Source organism: Conger conger, chromosome 3 (genome assembly GCF_963514075.1).
Source record: "Conger conger chromosome 3, fConCon1.1, whole genome shotgun sequence".
In the NCBI taxonomy this organism is placed as follows: domain Eukaryota; kingdom Metazoa; phylum Chordata; class Actinopteri; order Anguilliformes; family Congridae; genus Conger; species Conger conger.
In genome coordinates, this window is record NC_083762.1 from 22,947,241 (window position 1) to 22,967,683 (window position 20,443).

The window sequence follows — 20,443 nt, forward strand, 5'->3', positions numbered from 1 at the left end:
TCATCCAGCTAGTTGTACATTTGTTGTACAGTTATATTTTCCATCCTGTGAACCCAAGGTAACCACTTGTGTAGGTTCTGCGCAGCACCTCAGGGTAAATAAGCCTGTTGTTCTGCAGCTAGCTATCCCTCCATTATCTCTACAATACCCACTGTGTGTAGAGCCTCTCTTAACCCCCCACCTGGGGTCAGCAGCCCCCTTCTCTAACCCTCCATTGTAGGGGGGTTAGAGTCGGGGTGCATGCCGTCTGCTCTCATCACATCCATCAATTCCCCCCTAGAGTTAGGCGTGATGAGATTCCCCTGCTCTCGTTTCAGCAAGAGCACCATTGTGAGGTTGTTGTACCGCTTTTACGAGCCACAGAAGGGGAACATCTACATCGCTGGCCAGAACATTCGGGACGTAGGCCTGGACAGCTTAAGGAGAGCAGTGGGTGTCGTACCGCAGGTGAGCGTGACTTGCGTCCCAGGTCCAAGGACTGATGACCCAGCTTCTAGCATCCATGTGCTGAACTGTGACTTCTGTGAAGATCTTGCCTAACCACAGATGCCCTTGTTCCTGTTTTACATACAGTATATTGTTATTCGGGTATGCACTTCAGTCTCACTAAAGTAGTTCAGGTTTAAAGTTTCATGACCTCAAGGCACCTGTCATTAACATTCTCCTTATCCCAATGAGAGTCATTTCATTAGTTTCACCCAAAAACAGTCAATCATTTATCTAGTGGATTGAGTATAAATTGTTTGATAGAGATGTCTCTAAATGTACTCGGTAGGTTTTTATTTGAAGCATGGCTTGTTCTTTGGAATGCAAGCTGTCACTTTGTTTTATCTACAACCGTTATAGCTTTAGTTTATACAAAACACTGAGAAATGATCCTACATCACATCACAATGCACATGCGTACATGCATCCCTTGGTTCTTTCCTGCCCTTCAAACTGTATGGTTAAGCATGGTTACATGCACTTTGTCTCCAACATTAACTGCTTAAAAGAAAAACTGATTTTCAAACAATCTTAAAGCCACAGACTCAGAAATGACTGGTAAAAAACCCCAAAAAAACATCAATTCCATCCATCAGTTGTATTTCTGTCTTCACGTTCCTATTTTCAGTTCTTATCCAAACTGCGAACACGGTACCTCCAATTCTCCACACAATTTCAGATGTCTTTGGTTGGCTTGTAATTCCTGAACTCCAGTTCTAACTAAAAATACTGTGACAAATGAAAGCACAAACACAGCAAAATATAAACTTTAAATATTTCTACAACATCACACTCTACCCTTTGTGACACGGAATATTTGCAGTTCTTCAAAATAGCCAATTTTGCTTGGCCAAGCAGGAAGCAAGTGTACATTTGTACCTTCTCACCTTGAAGTGCTATGCACCAAAAATAAAAACGTTTCAGAAAAAATACAGCAAAAATCATAACATGCTCTGAAATAAAACGTGGAGAGGTTTCATCCTGTGACAGAAAATAAAGCGGTGAAGAACAAATGACTTCGCTTGAGAAAAACACGCATCTGTTGTTCCAGATTGTTGTGTCCGTAAAGGCATTTGTAGCTACTACAGTGGGCAGAATTATACAGTATAGGTCTCCGTCCCCCCATCCCTTTTTTTAATAGGGTGCTTGTATAGTGCTCTCCATGCAGGCTGCACTATGCCCTCTGCAATGTGTCCTCCAAGGTGTGCCAGTAGTCCTTGAAGGTGTTGTATGGCCTTCTTCACATAGTGTTAAACACAAATGCATTTCTGGCCCCAAACCGTGAGTGTCCCTGGAGCATCGGTAATGTCTGCTATATTAGGCCTGGCATGCAACTCAGAAACCAATGTTTGTGCTTCCTCATCACTGTGTTGCCCACAGGATGCGGTGCTGTTCCACAACACCATCTTCTACAACCTGCAGTACGGGAACATCCAGGCCACGCCCGAGCAGGTGCACAACACGGCCCGGCTGGCGGGCATTCACGATGCCATTCTCAGAATGCCTCATGGGTACGAGACCCAGGTGGGAGAGAGGGGCCTCAAGTTGTCAGGTTGGTAAGCTTTGGTCTAGAGGCGTTTTTTTTCCTCCTATGTACAGTGCCGTATAGCAATCAAGTGTCACAGTGGCATTTGGATGATATAGTCCGGGGCGGGGTTCGGATGATATAGTGTTTATGGCAGTGGTGTTTTGATGATATAGCTTGTATGGCCGTTGGGTTTGGTGATGTAGTCTTAAAATATTATGGTTTTAAAGTATTAGAGTTTGTATAATGTTATGTGAGTTTTTAAAACAGTGGGATTTGGGTAATATGGATTTTAAAGCAGCAGGGCTTGGGTGATATGGATTTTAAAGCAGTGCATTTTGGGTGATGTAGTCTTAAGGCTGCGGGGTTCGGATGATATAGTTTTTAAGGCAGTGGCGTTTTGATGATATAGTTTTATGGCCGTTGGGTTTGGTGATGTAGTCTTAAAATATTATGGTTTTAAAGTATTGGGGTTTGTATAATGTTACGTTAGTATTTAAAGCAGCAGGGTTAGGGTTATAGATAGGGTTGGGTGATGTGGATTGTAAAGCAGTGCATGTTGGGTGATGTAGTCCTTAAAGCCGAGATGCCCTGGCTGTCAGGACACTGGTTGACATGGCAAGTGTATTGGTTACAGGGGGAGAGAAGCAGCGCGTAGCCATCGCCCGGGCCATCCTGAAGAACCCTTCCATCCTGCTGTACGATGAGGCCACATCCTCCCTGGACTCCATTACGGAGGAGGTGGGTGGATTTAAATGGCCTGTGTGTGTGTAAGGCTGCTCCACTCCACAGCAAGGGCCTCCGTCTAAAGCTGTGCTGCAACGTGCTACTTCAGACAGCTGTTGTTGTTCGCTGTTATTCCAAACCTGAAAGGCATTATGGTCGCACATACACAGACAGACGCACTCAGAGACACACTGAAGTATATTCTTTACTTCAGGGCTGGGCTGAGACAATTTCATTATTTGGAACAGTTAATGGATTTGGAACAGTTAATGGATTTGGAACCAATGCATTAATTGAAAGAAAAATTAGAATAACTGAATGAAAAAACATTAGGATTATTTTTGCACATCTTGAATGCATAATCGGTTCAACATGGAACACTATGTGAACACATTATAATAATAAATGGTCTATTTAAAATAAATAAATACATGGTTAACATCCAAAGACATGATGATGTATCAGCAGTGCATTTGCACAGACCTCTGTGAAAGTTGCTTGTTGACATTGGCGTTGAGATAAAAATAAAAAAGAAGAAAACAGGCAATGTGACAGTTATAATTGTGAGGAGAGCTTAATTTCAGGCCATGACAGCATGGCAAGTATGAGCTGTCACCTATTAACTTGGTATTCAAGTTAAGCAAGCAAACTGGCGAAACAGATAATGCAAAAGGAGGGAGTATCAGCATGTGGCTGTTGTGCTCCGAAGTGATTCATTCAAAATCGTTTCTTCTTTAATTAAAAAAGCAAACATTTTATTTTGTCAAAGTATCAAATTTGTGCAAATGCATGCTGTGTTCTGAGCAGTGAAGTCTGTGTGATTCCGTATTAAATGCTGCTGTGTTGGAATTCAAGACTTTAATCAGAACGATCATCAGGTTACATTATGCTTGAAAAAACAGCATCTGATAAAAATATTTATTCATTATAATAATTCTAATGATAGACTGCATTTGCGTAGATCCCGTCCCTGTGTCGACTGTATTTGAATTCCTTCACAGTAGTCTACTCCAAATTAATAAACTGCTAGCAATCTTTTTTGTCGCAACAAGATTTTTTCAGTTTTGTAGTGTGTGCTTCCGTGCGTCTGGTGTGTGTTTGTGTGTGTCTGGTGTGTCTAGGTTGAAGGCTGTGTTGTCATTTCACTTCACAGTTTACAGATTGGAAGAATATACTGTACAGTTTGAATTTCTGAACTGAAGAAATGGCATACCGTATTTTTAGGGAAGAGTGTTTCACCCCAAAGACATTTTATTTGGTAATTCCAGTGTTTAGGTTGGTCATCTGTAAAGTGTTCATGTTGGGAAGAGATTTGTTCACTAACTGCTGAATGTATAGAGAAAATGGTGGGGGGTTAGAGAGCCGGTTGATGTTTAACCATCGGCAATTACACAGCTTACGGATGAGATTAAAGTGACATCACCTGCTGCTGCGACTAATTTATGGGTAAACATGCCGACTGTGAACCTACAGCTCCACTCTTGGAGAAAAAACCTTATTATACTAGTGTCCTCGGTGGAAACCTTGAGTTGAAATACCTTTGACCTGCTGAGGGGATTTTGCAGGGGTTTTGCCCCAAATTAGCCCAATTCTCTTCTGACGTGGCGCGCTGTTGTGCATTCTTACAGTGCTTTGACCTTCAGTGATCAAACGCTCAGTCCGCCGGTCATTTTACTAGATTATTAATATTGCTGGTTGCTTTCTTACTGTATGGCAGTGGCAACAGCACCTACAGTAAGAGAGCACAAACACTTTTGAAAGCACTTTAGTACAATTGCATTTCTGTAGGACAGCCTTTTCATGATTCAAGGTGACAGTGTACAGACTGCACACCTTGGATAATGATTTGAAGGCAGTCCGTGCGGTAAAAAGGGATTGATCTTCCGAACAGCTTTAACGGACTCTGTGTCCGGATAAAAATGGAAGGAAAATATTTGCTTTTCCTCTGCAGTCAGACTGCGGGTTGTCTGCCTGTGAGGGGAAAGAAAAAATAATTTGCATTCCACAGAAATTGAGCCTTTCACCACAGCCTTTATTGACCTGGCTCTTTGTGTGAACGCACAGGTCTGGTACTGCGCTGCCACACTTACGCTCCGTACCAGGAACAAGATATTAAACTAGCGAACTAGAGTACCTCTGCTCTCATTCTGCAATTTCACCATTTTGTGCCTTGTGTGTTTGTATTGAATGCAGTTCTTTAGGTGGTGGTGAATTATCTGATCAACGCAGAAGACAAATGCGGCTTTTGTAGAAAAGCAGCCTAAATGGCAATTTCATTATAATTTAAAAAATTAACCAAAAGTAGCCCTGTTTTTCCAGCTTCATTAATCCTGTTCTGTGGAAAAAGTACCCCCATTGTTTATGAACATTTGCAGACGAAACAAAAATTAAGTAAATTGATATTTAAATTTATATCATCAAATTGGCTTTCATTATTGTTTCCATGTACCGGCTAGTATGAGCTATATAGATTAACATTTGCTAATTTTATTTGCTGGGGAGATATGTACTAATGTTTTCTCTGTTAACGGGCACATTTCCAATTTTGAATGCTGAAATAAATATAGCTATGGGGGAAAATGTATAGAATACTTATGAAAAGTTATATTCATCGTCCATCATTCCATTATCTTTGAAATCTTTTAACCCGTTTTCATAATCGTTAACCCATGATATTTCAATGTTCGATGGTACTCAACGAGGTTAATGATCATTCACTGTTTAGGGAGGGCCAGGACAACCCCCTCTGTATAGCGAAAGGAGATGCAAATTTGACCCTCTGATGAACGCTGTTCAGTTTTCCAGCTCAAATGTGAGGCTATTCTAAATGTGTTTTGTAAACATTTATAACAATACGGTCTCATTCTTAATGAATTTTGTGGTACAGAATTGTTCACTGTGCCATTAAATTAGCATGCTAGTGCTGCTGCCCTGCACTAGTGCAGCGCTGGCAATGTGGCACTGTCAATGTAGTGAGCCTGGCTTTCATATTGCTCAGCTAATAGTGGTCATGAAGGGTCTTTATCTCACAGACCTTGCCACAGGCCATCATGTAAAACCCCCTGTAGCGCCGTCAACAGCTTGCATGCTCGGTTGATCTCTTTTGATCAGTTACTTGGTGAGCTTGCTGAGGCAAGCTAATGACCGTGTGTACAATGCTACAATCAACAGAACCTAGAAACACTGACAGGTTTCATCCCAACTGAGAGTCATTGTTTGAGCTGTACAATATGCTTTTTTTCATACACATCTCCCGCTTAAAATTCTCACTTCTCAATGTTTTAGTAGACTAAACCACAGTGATAAGTTTGTAGATAAATTGATTTTCAGTTCATGATGTTCATCAGTATGTTTCCTAGCTTTTAAGGTTGTAAGTGCGCTAATTAAATATATACTAGAATAAGTATGCTTATTCTGAATGTGAGTGGCAGCATTTACTTTCATACATTGAGCTGACTACTATGCTCTGTCATTCCAGCATATTCTTACCGCCATGAAAGAGATGGTGAAAGACAGGACATCAATCTTCATTGCCCACAGACTGTCCACTGTTGTGGATGCCGATGAGATTATTGTGTTGAATGAGGTAAGAAAAATCACTTTAAATTACAATTTTATGTCCATTGACATAGTTCATTAGTCTTGCAATACAATTCTGCACTACTCAATTTCATCCAAAATAAAATGTTAGTGCAGGAAAGAAATATTTTTCTTTTGTTAATTGTTAGTCATCAAACTGTGGAATACTTTAAATTGTTTTGTACTTGATATTTTAATACACTTGTCACTTGCAGAAAAGTAAAACGGATAAGAACTTGAAGAATAAGATTTGTCATAATGTCAGTAATTGCATAAAAATATCCATTATGTTTTTTGTCTGGTTTGACTGCCAGTGTTGGGCTGATTTATTTGACCAATTAAGTCTTTGGAATTGGCTGAGTTTCGAGTGCGACACCGTCGTTCTTATCTGTATAACAAGCAAGGAAAAAAAAAACAGAAAACCCCAAAACTGCCACTCTTTATCCTTTTGGGTTCGCCGAAGGTAATGAATGCAGTTTTAGAGGTCAGTGTCTTGTGCGTGGGAGGGATATTTACACTCTTCACTGCTTTTCGCTCCTGCATTTGCAGCTCTTGTCGGTCATCTGTTTTCTGTCCTGCCATTAAAGAAATGTACGTTTTGTCCCCCGGTCCGGTTCTGAGGACGTGAACGATGTGTGCGGAGCGTGAGTGCCATCTGCAAAAGTGCGCAGGGTAATCAGAAAATCTGTGTCAAGCGATTTTCTGTTGAATGATATTCGCAGAAGCCATGAAAGGAAGCTTTGTGGCTTTCAATGGGCAATGGGAGACATTTCTGCTGAAAATAGTTCCAGTCTGCCTTGCGAATGGCAAACCGATAGCTGTTAACAGACTGAACCAGGACGGGCATGTATAAGTGTGTGCGGGGGGTTTGACATGAAAGGCCGGAGAAACTGACACTGACATGTGTTTTCAGTATAATTGCAGCTATCCTTACTTTGTATCATTAGTATGACTATCATTGTTATTTCCAATGACGGTAATCATAGTTATACGAGAAATGGGAAAGGAGGTGGAAGAGACTGCAGAAAGCAACATTTCACCCCCCCACCCCCCCTCGTCACGATTGTTTCTCGTTCGGAGCTGAAAAATAGCCGCTTCTCACGTCAGATGGCTGGGATCAAAAAGGTCCCCGGAAAAAGGAAGGCATGTTTGCGCGCGTCGCCGGGGGACTCTGCGGTGTCAGGAGTTGCCGAACGCTCCAGGGCGCTCATTAAAATAATGAGTGGAGGTGCTTGGCGCATGCCTGCTTCGGAGGCCCCTGTGTTTACCTCCCTCGCCTTCCCGTGGCTGCGTGGGCTGCCGGGGTGGAAGGCCGGCCGCCCCGCACGTACAGGGCGGCAGCAGCGCCGTGTGGGGGTGGGGATTGTAGTTTTTTTCCGGTGGATTCCGAACCTCCGAGACGGTGCGAACGAATGGGGGTTTTTCGGTACAGCGTCGGGACGATGGCCAGGATGCATCTGGTCCCCTGCCACTGCCCGTCCCCCTAGCCGATTCCAGTCCGCTGTGTGCGGTCCCTGAAGACCATGCCCTGATTGTGAAAGGAGAACAGTGCACAGGCGCTGTTCCTGTGGGAGGTGCCCCACGGTCCATGCTGTGCTGAGACCCCTGTTGGCTCTGCTGTGGAGGGACAGGAGTGAGGCAAACTCATGTGGTCTGAAAGGGCTGCCACTGGGACTGCTGCCCACTCGCTGTCAGTGTGGCCATTTGAGTCTCTTCAGTCTCATGCCTTGTTTTCTCTCTCTGTCTCTCTCTTTGTTTCTCTCTGTCTCTCTCTGTCTCTTTGTTTCTCTGTTTCTCTCTCTCTCTTTGTTTCTCTCTGTTTCTCTCTTTCTGTTTCTCTGTCTATCTCTCTGTCTCTCTCGCTTCATGACCTCTTCCTTTCCCCCTGTTTCTCTTTCTCTCCTTCCCCTCGCTCTCTCTAAAGCAGTACGCTCTCCTCCTTTCTCCCTCCCTCTCTCGCTCCGTGTTTTCCCTCAGCGGTGTTTAGCCCAGGAGGGTCAGTTCTGTAGCAGCACCAGAGAGCCCCATATGTTGCCCGGGAGGGACTCCCTGATCTTCGTCTGTCTGCCTCTGTCTGAGAGCAGATGGGCTAAATGCTAAATGCGGGCGTGGGGTCCGCTGTCATACCGCAACTGTAGCTGTGTGGCTGCTGTCTCTCGCCTGCCAGGAATAATAGCATGACTCATCTTTGACTGGAAGCCTGGGTCTCAGAGGATGCATTAATTCATCTAATACTTGCAAAACACCTTTGGTACTTCTGTGGTGAAAGACAGGCTTGTTGCTTATAAATAAATCAATAATTTGTTATTTAGCGGAAACTTTCATTCAATGCGACTTGCAGTTGACTAGACTAAGCAGAGGCCAATCCTCCCTGGAGCAATGCAGGGTCTAGGGCCCAGCAGCTGTGTGGATCTTATTGTGGATAACTCCGGGGCTTGAACCACCAACCTCCCGGGTCCCAGTCAGTACCCAGTCCGGGCACCTTAGCCACTAGGCACAGGCTGCTTCATTTATTTAGTCTATATGTGAAATATGTTGTGAATGTTGAAGCTGTGGCTGTGGCTATTGTTGTGGTTGACCCCGTCGGCCCGGTCTGTGCGTTTCAGGGGAAGGTAGCGGAGCGAGGCAGCCACAGCGACCTCCTGGCCCTGCCCAGCAGCCTCTACGCGGACCTCTGGAACACGCAGAACAGCAAGATCCTCAACCGCAAGTCCCCGGCGGAGGCGGGCCCGGAGCGGCTCTCCCAGAAGGAGGAGGAGCGGAAGAAGCTCCAGGAGGAGATCCTGAACAGCGTGAAGGGCTGCGGGAACTGCTCCTGCTGAGCCCTGCCGCCGGGCCGCGGGTGGACCGGACCTCCGTGCTGACCTCACCGACCTGCTCCTCAGACCCGCTGGGCTCCTCCTGTGCTAACATGGTCCCGCCCCTCATTCCAGCTGGACCACCCCACGTCTCACACTCTCACCACTTCTACTAACGACCCGCCCATTTCCTCCCCTCCTCTCGGCTACGCCCCCTTAGGAGGGGCAATCGCCCGTCATAAAGGTCGAGGCTGAAGTGTTTTGTAGCTGTTGAATGATCTCCATGTTGGGGTAAAGCGGGTAAATGGGGATTATTCTGTGCATGGTTTGGCAGAATCAAGCTGAAACCTTGCGAGTGCACTGTCTCCTGGTGTGAGGGGAGAGGCTGGTTTTATTTGTTCAAAAATAATGAAGGGTTTTAGTTTTCCATTTACCCCCATGTCCCCTACAGTCTACAGAACAATGTTTCTGGTGGTGAGGGGTGGGAATAAAATAACATGCCTTCATATAGACATTTCGAAAGTTGATTCAACTTATTTTTAAATTATATTTTTTCCATGTAATTTGGAAATCTTTACAGTAGGTGGCTGTTTTTATTATGGATGTGTACATAGCAATGTAATAAGACTATTTGGTTCTTGATGAAAATGTTCAAGCATTGTGTCTAATTATAATTGTTTGTGCAAATTTGCATTTGATAAGACAATTAATTATGTCTGACTTTTATTAAGAAGGTCGCACGGTCTGTTTCTCCAAAGAATTCCAAACACTTTACCTTGCTGTGCTTTTTGTATAGTCTAGTTTTTAAAATGATAAAATGCTTCATAAAGGATGAATTCCCTATGGATCATTCTGTATCAGGAAGCTCCAGGACAAATGACAAGTGCCAAGAAGGGGGGGGGGGTTGTTTTGTAAGTGGAGTTGCAGTATAGATTTTCTTGATGTTCTAAACCTTTAAAAAATAAACATAACTACGTTTGTAATAAAATAGTTAAGCGATGAAACGTACTGGGACAACACAGCCAGAATACAAGCCGTTCCCTCGTCCATTGCCTTTAGAAATGTAGGAACAATTTGACGGCAGAGTGATTGTACTTTGAAAAAACAAGAAGGAAAAGAAAGCTGGACATACCAAAAAGACAGCAGTAAGGTACAGAGTATTGTAGTTCTGAAGGGTAGTACTATGTGACCCGTTTTTTTGCAGTGAGATATGTACTCAGGCCTCTGGTGAAGATCTATTGATTCTTGTTCTTACAGATTGCACATTAAGTCCACCTGTCTGAAAGCAGCCCTACGCATGCACTGAGCACATGTTTGTTCTCCATAACACCTTTGTCAAGAAATTGTGCTGCCAGAAACCTTAGTTACAAGTGAGCTGATTATTGTCAGCTGATTGTAGTGTGGGGCTGCCCTGCGACAGGATTATGATGTATGCATCTACACTCAGTGAGCACTTTATTAGGTATTTATTTGGCTTATTGGTCTTCTACTGCTGTAGCCTATCCACTTAGAGGTTTGTCACGTTGTGTGTTCAGAGATGCTCTTCTGCATACCACTGTTGTAATGCGTGGTTATTTGCATTACTGTCACCTTCCTGTCTTCGACTAGTCCGGCCATTCTCCTCTGACCTCTCATTACCAACGTGTTTCTGTCCGCAGAACTGCTGCTCACTGGATGCTTTTCGCAGCATTCTCTGCAAACTCTAGAGACTGTTGTGCAAATCCCAGAAGATCAACTGGTTCTTTGATCCTCAAACCACCCTGTCTGGTACCAACAATCATTCCATGGTCATTCTGACATTCTGGTCTCAAAAACAGCTGAACTTCTTGACCACGTCGGCACGCTTTTATGCATTTAGTTGCTGCCGCAAAATTGGCGGATTAAATATTTACATTAACAAGCTGGTGTACATGTTTACCTAATAAAGTGATCACTGAGTGTATAATCACACTGGGGCAAGAATGGCGGTGTTTCTGCCAAAGGAAGAAAAGCTGTTGAACGTGTTGGTCTCAGACTCACCTCATCCTAACTGCAGTATGTGAATGCCTTTTGTCATCGGGCATTGTGCGTTTGGAGAGGGCTGGAATGCCTGTCCTCTCTCAGGCTGTCATGCTGTGTCTGGCAGGGGGGATTAAAGTATGTTGGACTCTCACACTTGATGTGCTGGAGTTACCTTTGTTGGAGACGCATGACCAGATACTGTCCAGCTCTCCCCCTCTCTCACACACACACACACACACACACACACACACATTTCCGCACACGCAACACCCCATCCACAATAGTATGCTGAGCTCCTGAACCCTTTTTTTTTGTACTGGTACTGCACATATAACACTGCTCCAACTAATGGTCATGAAAATGTATTGTTTGTAGTTACTGGTTGCACATTACTTGTTAGCCATTTATTCTTAATGGATAATAGTTAAAGGCTTTAATTGCTCTCTTTTCCCCCCAGAATAGAACAGACAAAAATGTCCTGTTCATTAAGAGAGGATGACATCTGTCACAACTCATGAGCCTTCGTGAAGAGAGGTCCAATTTCCTGAGGTGGATGCTGAGAATTTTCTAATGCGCAGAATTAGCGGCTGAATACAGCCATTTCTTATGGCTAAGAGAGGATGGGCTTCGTTCCCATTCTTACAGAAGTGGAAAGGAACAAAGCCGAATTGATACATTCGCTTACAAAAGTATTTAAACCCTTAAACAGTCTTGTCAGATTTTCAAGTTCTATACAAAATGTGAAAACCGCAGGGGCCTCTTGCAAGGCACTTTATGTACTTGTTGAGTACTCTGAAAGATCCTTGTAAAGATATAACAAGATCTTTCTATCCACCGGTACAGCTGTAGTGTGGTTAATAGTTTTCTTGATGGAGGATGTCCACTGTCGAGAGTGTTCCCCTCGTTAAATTCTTCTCCCTGTCATCTGTGGCGAGATGCCTGCTGCATGGAGTTCTGTCCAAATTGGTGGAGGTAACTAATAACAGGCACGGGTTGTAATGTAGAGTGCTATGAACAAAGTATTTGCCTCCTTCCTGATTTCCTCTATTATTGCATACTTGTCACACTGAATGGTTTCAAGTCTTTAGACAAAATGTTAGAAGGGATACTTTAACATTTTTTAAAAATTTCATTTATTTAATGAAAGAAGATATCACCCGTTTGAAAAATTGTGCCTCATTTAGCAGCAATAGCTACAGCCAAACACTTCCCATAGTTTGATATCAGTTTTGACATTGCTGTGGAGGAATCTATGCAGAACTGCTTTAATTCAGGCAATTGTGTAGGTTTTCTTCTAGCACACTATTCCATGGTAAAAATTCCAGAAGAGATGATGGAAAAACGTTCTTCAGTTCAGTTTGCAAAGGATTACAAAGCCATTTCTGGGTCTCCACAGTGACAACCATCATCTCCAAATGGAGAACACGTGGAGTGTGTAGCAACAAGTCATCCAGGTTGTTGCACAAAAAGGAAAATCATTTTTAATATGTGTTTTGTGTTTACCCGGGTTCCTTTTGTCTGGTTTTAAATGTTGCGTAAAGATTTGAATCCGTTCAGTGTGACAAATATACAACTATAAAGGGAATTAGGAAGGGGGCGAGTACTTCTTCATGGCATGGCATGTTACACACACCATTTCACAAATGTTTAGACTCAATGATGTGTTAGTAATTTCATACAGTATTTTCATAAAGTATTTTCTTGAAGAGAATTACCAATCATTTATTCCAAAAAATAATTGGTACCTGCATGTGTGACCGCAGGGCTATTTCAAGCATAATTGGAGGTACAAATTGTGAATCACATACTTGTAATTGGGCAAAAGTTGTAAATTGTATTTGTTTGAGTCATTATGTTCAGTGCCTTCAGAAAGTTTTCACCCCCATTAATTTTTGTTTTGTTGCAAGTTAAATAAAATTTAACACTATCATTTAAAAGTGAAATAATGTCTTCAGAATTATATAAAACCTTGATAATGACTTCATTAATGAACATTGACTCATTTGTCATAATAGCTTAAATTGGTCCAGGTTTATTTCATTTTCTTGAGAGATTGTACTAAATAAGCTACCAATGTCAAACCCCCCTGTTTTCAACTGTATGATTGCTGAATAAATACCATTGACTTTCTGAGAACTCACAAGTGAAACAGCAGGTCAGATCAGTCACCAAAAAACCAAAAACCAAAACAAATTTCTATGGAACATTCAGATGAAGACAAGCAAAAGAAAAGCTGTAGAAGATTCTAAAAAGATTAACAAAACTTTGAACCTTCCTGAGAGCAACATTACAGCCATTGTAACAAAATGGTTAGCATGACCCAGATGCTGTCCTACCAAATGGAGTGACCATTAAGAAGCTCAGAGAAGTGACCAAGAGGTCAGTAACGCTGATAGGCTGCAGAGTTCACTGACTGGAATGGGAGAAACTGCGCCACGATCAACCGTCTCTGAACTACTTCACAGTTTTGGCCTCGGCTCCAGTGAAGCCACTTCTGAGAAAGGCCAAATCACACCTGGAGAACCCATGTTGAAGAAGATTTTTGTGATTTGATATGATGAAAGTTGAGGTCTTTGGTCTGAAAGCAAAGTGCTATGTTTGGCTCAAACCAAACTCGGCCTATCACTCGGGTCACTATGGGGTTGCTTTTAGCAGGAGGGACTATGAATACAGGCAGTCACTACAGAGCTCTGGACAACTGCCTGATGACTTGAGGTCAGAAGTAGTTCTGGCTCCAGAGGCCAAACAGAATCTCAGGCTATCAGGGTCCGGATTCTGTATGTGACCGCCCAGTTGTGCTTGGAGATCATCCCTCCACGGAAGGTGCCACGGCTCCCTATTGAAGAGTCTGAGCAGCACAGCACTCCAGCAGTCTGTGGTTGCTGTCTTGGGTTAGAAGAACCAAGTGAATTGGAGCAAATACATACAGAAGGCCATCTGGTCATCTCAACCTGTGTATGTCCAAGATGGAGAGAATCCAAAGTGTTTAAAGCACCATCTCTCTGATGGTCAGAAGAAATAAAATAGAACTAAAACAAGCTCTTGATAACACTAGATGGCTACAGGTTACGCCCCTCCCCATTCCTGTCGAAGTGGAGGTGTTTCCAGAGACCAGAGTAGTTTTTGCGTCAAAGCTCTGCTTTGAATAAGACTCACCAGCACCCAAGAAAGTGTTCTGTAAATTCATCTGCAGATTTATGTGCTTCTTAAGATGAATTTGTTTAACAAATACAACATTTGTGGGGGTTTTCTGGTATCTGGTAGACGAGCAAATTAAGTGTACCAGTTGCAGATGTCCATGTCACGGAAAGCCTTCCAGTCCGTGATGTCTCCCTGCTGCCGCCGGAGTTCAGCTGGTAATGAGGGTGACCTCCCTCTGTTTAACAGAATAATGCTTTTGCACATACAGGGAACCATGCAGAAAGCCTCTAATAAGATCTGCGCCACGGGTGGGGGATCGAGGAGGGTTGCTTTGAGATGTTGCTTCTCTCATTGCTGCTGTTGTTGGCTTGCTCTTGGGATTTATGTCCCATTTACAAAAAAAAAGGTTTGGCTGCAGACAAGGTGACAAGTTTTTTGACAGATTACATTAGCAGCATTATCCTCCAGGTCACACAGACAGAGATACCCTGTCGATTGGGGCTGATGAAGATTTAATTTTCACTGGGAAACTAACAAATAGAGTGAAAGGTAGGCCAAGGTTAACCTACAAGCCTCGGGGAAGCAGCTTATTCTTATCCGAGTACAAAGAGGAAAAACACCATTGTGTTGCTGATGAATGTCCACAGCTTTTTCTCAAAAGCCACTGCCAATGTATATTTGCTACCATAAGCCTTCTTCTATCTTCATTATTATTTTACATTATTATTTATCTGAGACTTTTATACAAAGTGACTTACATATTACAGCAAATGGACCTATCTCCCCTGGGGCAATATTGGTTTAAGGGCCTTGCTCAAGAGCCCCGTCAAGTAACCAGTCCAGCACCCTAACCACAACACCATTGCGCCACCCAATGACACTCAAATGTTTAGATCCCTTGAACCCGATGATCAAGATTGAAGATGAAGATGAAGCCATTTGTCATTATTTAAAGCCCCTCTCACACATGAAGTTATGAAAAAGATATAATGGTACAGTGTACGGTACTTCTAAGTGGCTCAAATTATTCCTGCATTTTGCTGAATATTGAAGGAATCGTGCCATTTTGTGACCGATTCAAAGCCTTAACTGAACCATTAACCATTAACATATCTTCTGAATTTAAGACCCACTTTGGGTGAGTGTCACATTGCAGTGTTTTGTAGCAGTATGATTTTGCAGCAGACCCAGGCCAAGCATAAATACAGCGATGGAAGGATGGACCAACGCAGTTATAGGTATGGGTTATTACAGGTGTGCACTTTGTTGTACGTCGCTCTGAATAAGAGCGTCTGCCAAATGCCTATAATGTAATGTAATGCTTTTTTGACATTTTTTCTGAGCCTGCCACCAGTTGGAGTCTTGCCAAGATTGGCAGATGCAGAGTTGGGACAAGAGCAAGTCAACCCGTTTTCTGACTTCCACATACACCCACTGGGACACCTACTTCTCTCCTGGAGACTTCAAAGGCCTTATAAATACCTTCCAGGTTAGTATATAACTGATTTGTTCTGGAACACCTTGTGAGGTGTGCATACTGTGGATTGAATGAGTTACACATCACAAATGATCCAGGTGTAAAATTAATTCATTTATATGTCGGTTGGCACTTGACATAATGGTGAGAAACCAAGCTGATGGGACTGATCTATGATTATAGAATTTTCTGTACATTTCTTTTTAGAACTGCCCAGTATCTCTCAAAGATTATATATGCATGTATGCATTTTTTCAATTCCAGCATATTTTTTAATATGTAAAAATGTGTTGTAACCACACACTATTTATTTAATTAACCACTGAACAGCAACATGCTTTATAAAATAATAATAAAGGGAGAAACATTTTCTTCACGATTTCCCAGGACATATACTCCTGTATTCCATGTCTAAGGGTTTCAAAAATCTTGGGAAAAGTGGCTGTGACGGCCTTTAAGACAAGACTGATTTAGCCTGAGGTTTTGAAATTGTTGGACCTGCTGGCAGAAGGAAAAAAGTAAATTGCCTAAATGAGCATTTGATTAATACTGCTGTCAGGTCTGAGGAGTTGAAGTGCCAGCATCAATTACCTTTTTTTCACCCCCTTCTTTTGCTGCAACTGACCTCAAATCCATTTCATTGTGTTGAAAAGGTATTTGTAAAAACCTGTTTGGTTGCAATTTCTGTTACTATGGAGATTATTTAGTCTTGGTGGCATGACTTTTAACAACGTGTGAAATGTGGCTTGTGAAATTATTGGTTATCTTTTATACATAAATCAAAGTACAAATTATTTCAGATGAGTTGGCTTTTCCTTTGTTTTTGATCACCCTACGGCGCTAGTATTTGGGAGCATAGACTAAAGGACTGTAAAGTAGGGTAGGCCCTTTGCTTTATGTCAGACCATTAGCCTGAGACATTCTGGGTCATAAAATTATTATTATTATTATTTAAATTATTTTACAGTAAGCAGTCTATGTCAAATCTCTCATTCTTACCTGCAAGTGTCCAGTCATCAGGTCAATGTTTAGCCCAATACTAAAAGCCACTGCTGACTGGCATTTCCACAAATATTTTGGAAATAATATGTTTCAAAAAGTAGTTCTCCTACCTGTTATCTGACCTGTATTTCTGTTATCTTGTTACTTCTCAATTGAAAATGAAAACATATGCCTGCATTCTTAAATATTCAGGTGGGAACAATCACCTCACTTAGTTCATACAGTCCCGGCCAAAAGTTTTGTTGCATGAGTGGACAAAAGTGACAATTGCTAATTACCCAACTCTTAATTAGCTCATACAGTTAGGAAACAACACAAATTAATCATAAGTGTCTAAAGTTTACTTAGATAGTAGCAAAACAAAATTTTTATAGATGCTTATAAGGTTTATTGTTGATAATGATGAACAAGCCAGTTTCTACCTGGACAAAGTCTTGTCGCAAATCAAATTATAATCAATACATTTTTATCTTTCTCAAAAAGTAAATAAAATACCAAATGAAAAATCATTTGTATTTCATCATGGACTATAAATTAAGAAATTAATATCTTGTATGGGTTCTTTTGGCCTGCAGTTGCAGTTGCCATCCGGTTTGGCAGAGAGTCGTAGAGCTTGTTGATGAAGTCGTCGGGGATGGCATGGAAGGCCTCCTTGCAGGCATCCCAAAGCTCCTCCAAGTTCTTCGGCTTGGTCCTCCAAGCTTCCTCCTTCATTCTTCCCCAGATATGCTCAATAATATTCATATCTGGAGACTGTGCTGGCCATTCCTGAAGGACCTTGATCTTCTTCCCCCTGAGAAACTTGATAGTGGCACCTGAGGTATGGCAAGGAGCTCCATCCTGTTGAAAAATCTGACCCCTCTTGTAGTTGGGAATGTACTGGGAGGCAAGAATCTCCCTGGCACCTCCGTATTGGATGTAACCCCAAACCATAATCTTTCCACCTCCAAATTTGACTGTCTTCTGCATGAACCATGGGTCCAGACAGGCCCCAGAGGGTCGTTGACAATATTGGCGGCGCTTGGGATGGAGCTCAACTGAAGATTCATCTGAAAAATAAATTTTTCACCACTTTTCTGCTGTCCAACCTTCTGTCAGGCTGTGGGCCTTGGCGTACGCAACACGGTTCTTAGCTGTCTCTTGTTTAGCGCGGGTTTCTGGGCAGCAATACAACCGTGGAGACTATTGTGAGCAAGAAACCGATGTACAGTTCTTGACGAAACAGGTGTTGCTGGCGTCCACTCCTCCTGGAGCGGTGAGGCAGTTGACATGGGGCTGGCTTTTGACAGTCGGACCAGCAAGCTGTCGCCTTCAGCAGTTGTCTTGCACTGTCTGCCCGACCTGGGTCTTTCATGGACGTCGCCAGTCTCTTGGTAGCGCTTGCGAATCCTCCCCACCTGCTGTTTAGACACATTGAAGATGTCTGCAACTTCAGCAGGAGACTTGGACTTGAGATTCTTGATGATCAGCACTTTGGTTTCTGGTTTGATCTTGGGTATGTTGACAGAAGCAATGTTGAGCATGAACTTGATGGCTTAAAGTGTCAAATTTCTGCTTTTATAGCTCAAAGTTACCTCCAGCTGACTAATCAAGCCCCTTGTTTGTTTCCTCCTTATTCACTGTGGCCTAGAAATTGGAGTTGGCCATTGTGACAAGACTTTTGTCCGGCCAAAACTGGCCTGTTGATCATTATCAAGCTGTAGTATTTAGTAACAATTTTGAAATGCCATTTTGCTAGCTTCTAATAAACTTTAGATACTTATGATTAATTTGTGTTGTTTCCTAACTTTATTAGCTAATTAAGAGTTGGGTAATTAGCAATTGTCACTTTTGTCCACTCATGCGACAAAACTTTTGGCCGGGACTGTAGAGTAGCCAATTCTGGCACTGAATTCAGGTGTGAATATATTGCAGTGACTTAGCTTTAGTTTTGTGTCCAGCAATGAAACGAATGAAATGAAATTAAGGTCTATGAAATAGATGTACATCAATGGGATAGAGTGTTTTTCAAAAATACTAAGACTGTTTTCCGGCCCTGATTTTATTTATCTATTTATAATATTCTTTATTTGGAATGTCCAATCATTTTTGTGGGCCAGCCTCATCACCGCAACACCCTCCGGTTTGGGAGAATTCAGGAAAGCACACATTCTCTGCAGCAACTGCTGCTCCTTTTTCTGCTGAGCCATGGGGTCATTTTGTTGGAAGAGAACCTTTGATATGCTGCTGGTACAGGCAGACTGTCCATGCCCTGATCAATCAGAGTCTTTTCTGTTGGGTAGAAAATTCCAAATTGTGACCTATGTGCCAATGCAGTTTGTTAATGTTTGGCAATGGCTGTCATAACATAACATTATGATGACAATGATGATGATGTTGATGATAATGATGATGATTGTTATTATTATTATTATTATTATTATTATTATTATTATTATTATTATTATTATTATTAGTATACACATTAAATTATTTAATATATTTTGTAACATCTGCAATTCAGGCATAGACTCTGTAACTCTGTATGCTGCCTCATGTTGTTTTGGAAACACACATATCAAAATTATGTTCAGCAACAACAACATTAAGCTGACACATCCTGCTAAATGCCTTTCCACTTAATATAGCTAACCAGCCTTTGCTAGTAACATTAAAACCATTTAAAAAACATTCTATATAGCATTAAAATTTTGCCATGATTAATATTCATCTGCAGTTCCGTGGCAGGTAACACATAAAAATATGAGTGGATACAGGTTCTCAAAAAGACTGGAAGTACCTATTTTATTTTAGTGTTATTATGAAGTAGAATATGTTCCACAATGATAGAAGAGCATGTTGAACAGTGGAATTAGCTCAGTAGCCTACTTGTATTATTTATTTTGCATTTATTTGTTCGTCTTTACAATCTTTACGCACTTTAAAGAGATGAGTCATTCAGTCATTCAGTGTCTTCAAATTGAATTAACTTTAGCCTGGTATTCATCTTATCAACAAAGATGTTGAGTGCATTGAAAGTTTTAATTTTTAGTTGAAATTATTTCCAGTTGTTTATTCCTTCTGATATTAATACAAATTGCAATGTAAGAAAATATACAATCAGTTTTATTTTCATCTCAGATTTCATTGTGGATGGTTCTGGTGGCACTTTCACATACAGGTGACCTGCCATATTTGCATGTACTGTACCTTAGGCTCTAAAATGAGATGTTTCCAACAGATTTTTCATATTTATGGATAAAAGGCTAGTAATTTTGGAAACAATAAGAAGTGACAACAAAATATTGCTATTACAATAATTGTGTGTTTATTTAAATTGTTGGGCTCAGTTAGAATCCAAATATAAAAGCGGTCATAAAGTCTTAACATAATAGGAGGGTTAGAAGTATGAAAAAATGCAAAAAAGGGTTGTATCTGCTTGGAGTACATTCACTTTGGAATCTTTGTAGCTCAATCGCTCATAACTACCCAGAACACAAATATCTAATTCTCAGCTCAGCGAATGCCTAAAAAGCTCCGTGTTCATGAACATCATGTATGTACTATTCAGTAGTAAAACGTTGGAAATATAACTATTGCACCGTGCAGCGTACGGAAACACATAATGGCTAGGAAAACATCTAAAATACAACTGAACAAACGTGCAGCATGATGACGAATACGATGTCGACATCAAATGATTTCGTGGAGATAGAGTCTAAAATGCTG

At 41.7% G+C, this 20,443-nt stretch overlaps 1 protein-coding gene across 1 annotated transcript in view; it reads left to right on the plus strand.

Annotated features, from left to right (window-relative positions):
• Nucleotides 1-11,266, plus strand: part of abcb7 (ATP-binding cassette, sub-family B (MDR/TAP), member 7) — a 38,000-nt gene extending 26,734 nt beyond the window's left edge. Inside the window, exons 12-16 of the mRNA XM_061234599.1 lie at nt 318-447; nt 1,867-2,038; nt 2,649-2,752; nt 6,216-6,323; nt 8,923-11,266. Coding sequence (XP_061090583.1) covers nt 318-447; nt 1,867-2,038; nt 2,649-2,752; nt 6,216-6,323; nt 8,923-9,138 — 730 coding nt within the window. The 3' untranslated portion in view covers nt 9,139-11,266. The remainder of the gene's footprint in view (nt 1-317; nt 448-1,866; nt 2,039-2,648; nt 2,753-6,215; nt 6,324-8,922) is intronic.
• The last annotated feature ends 9,177 nt before the right edge of the window (nt 11,267-20,443 follow it).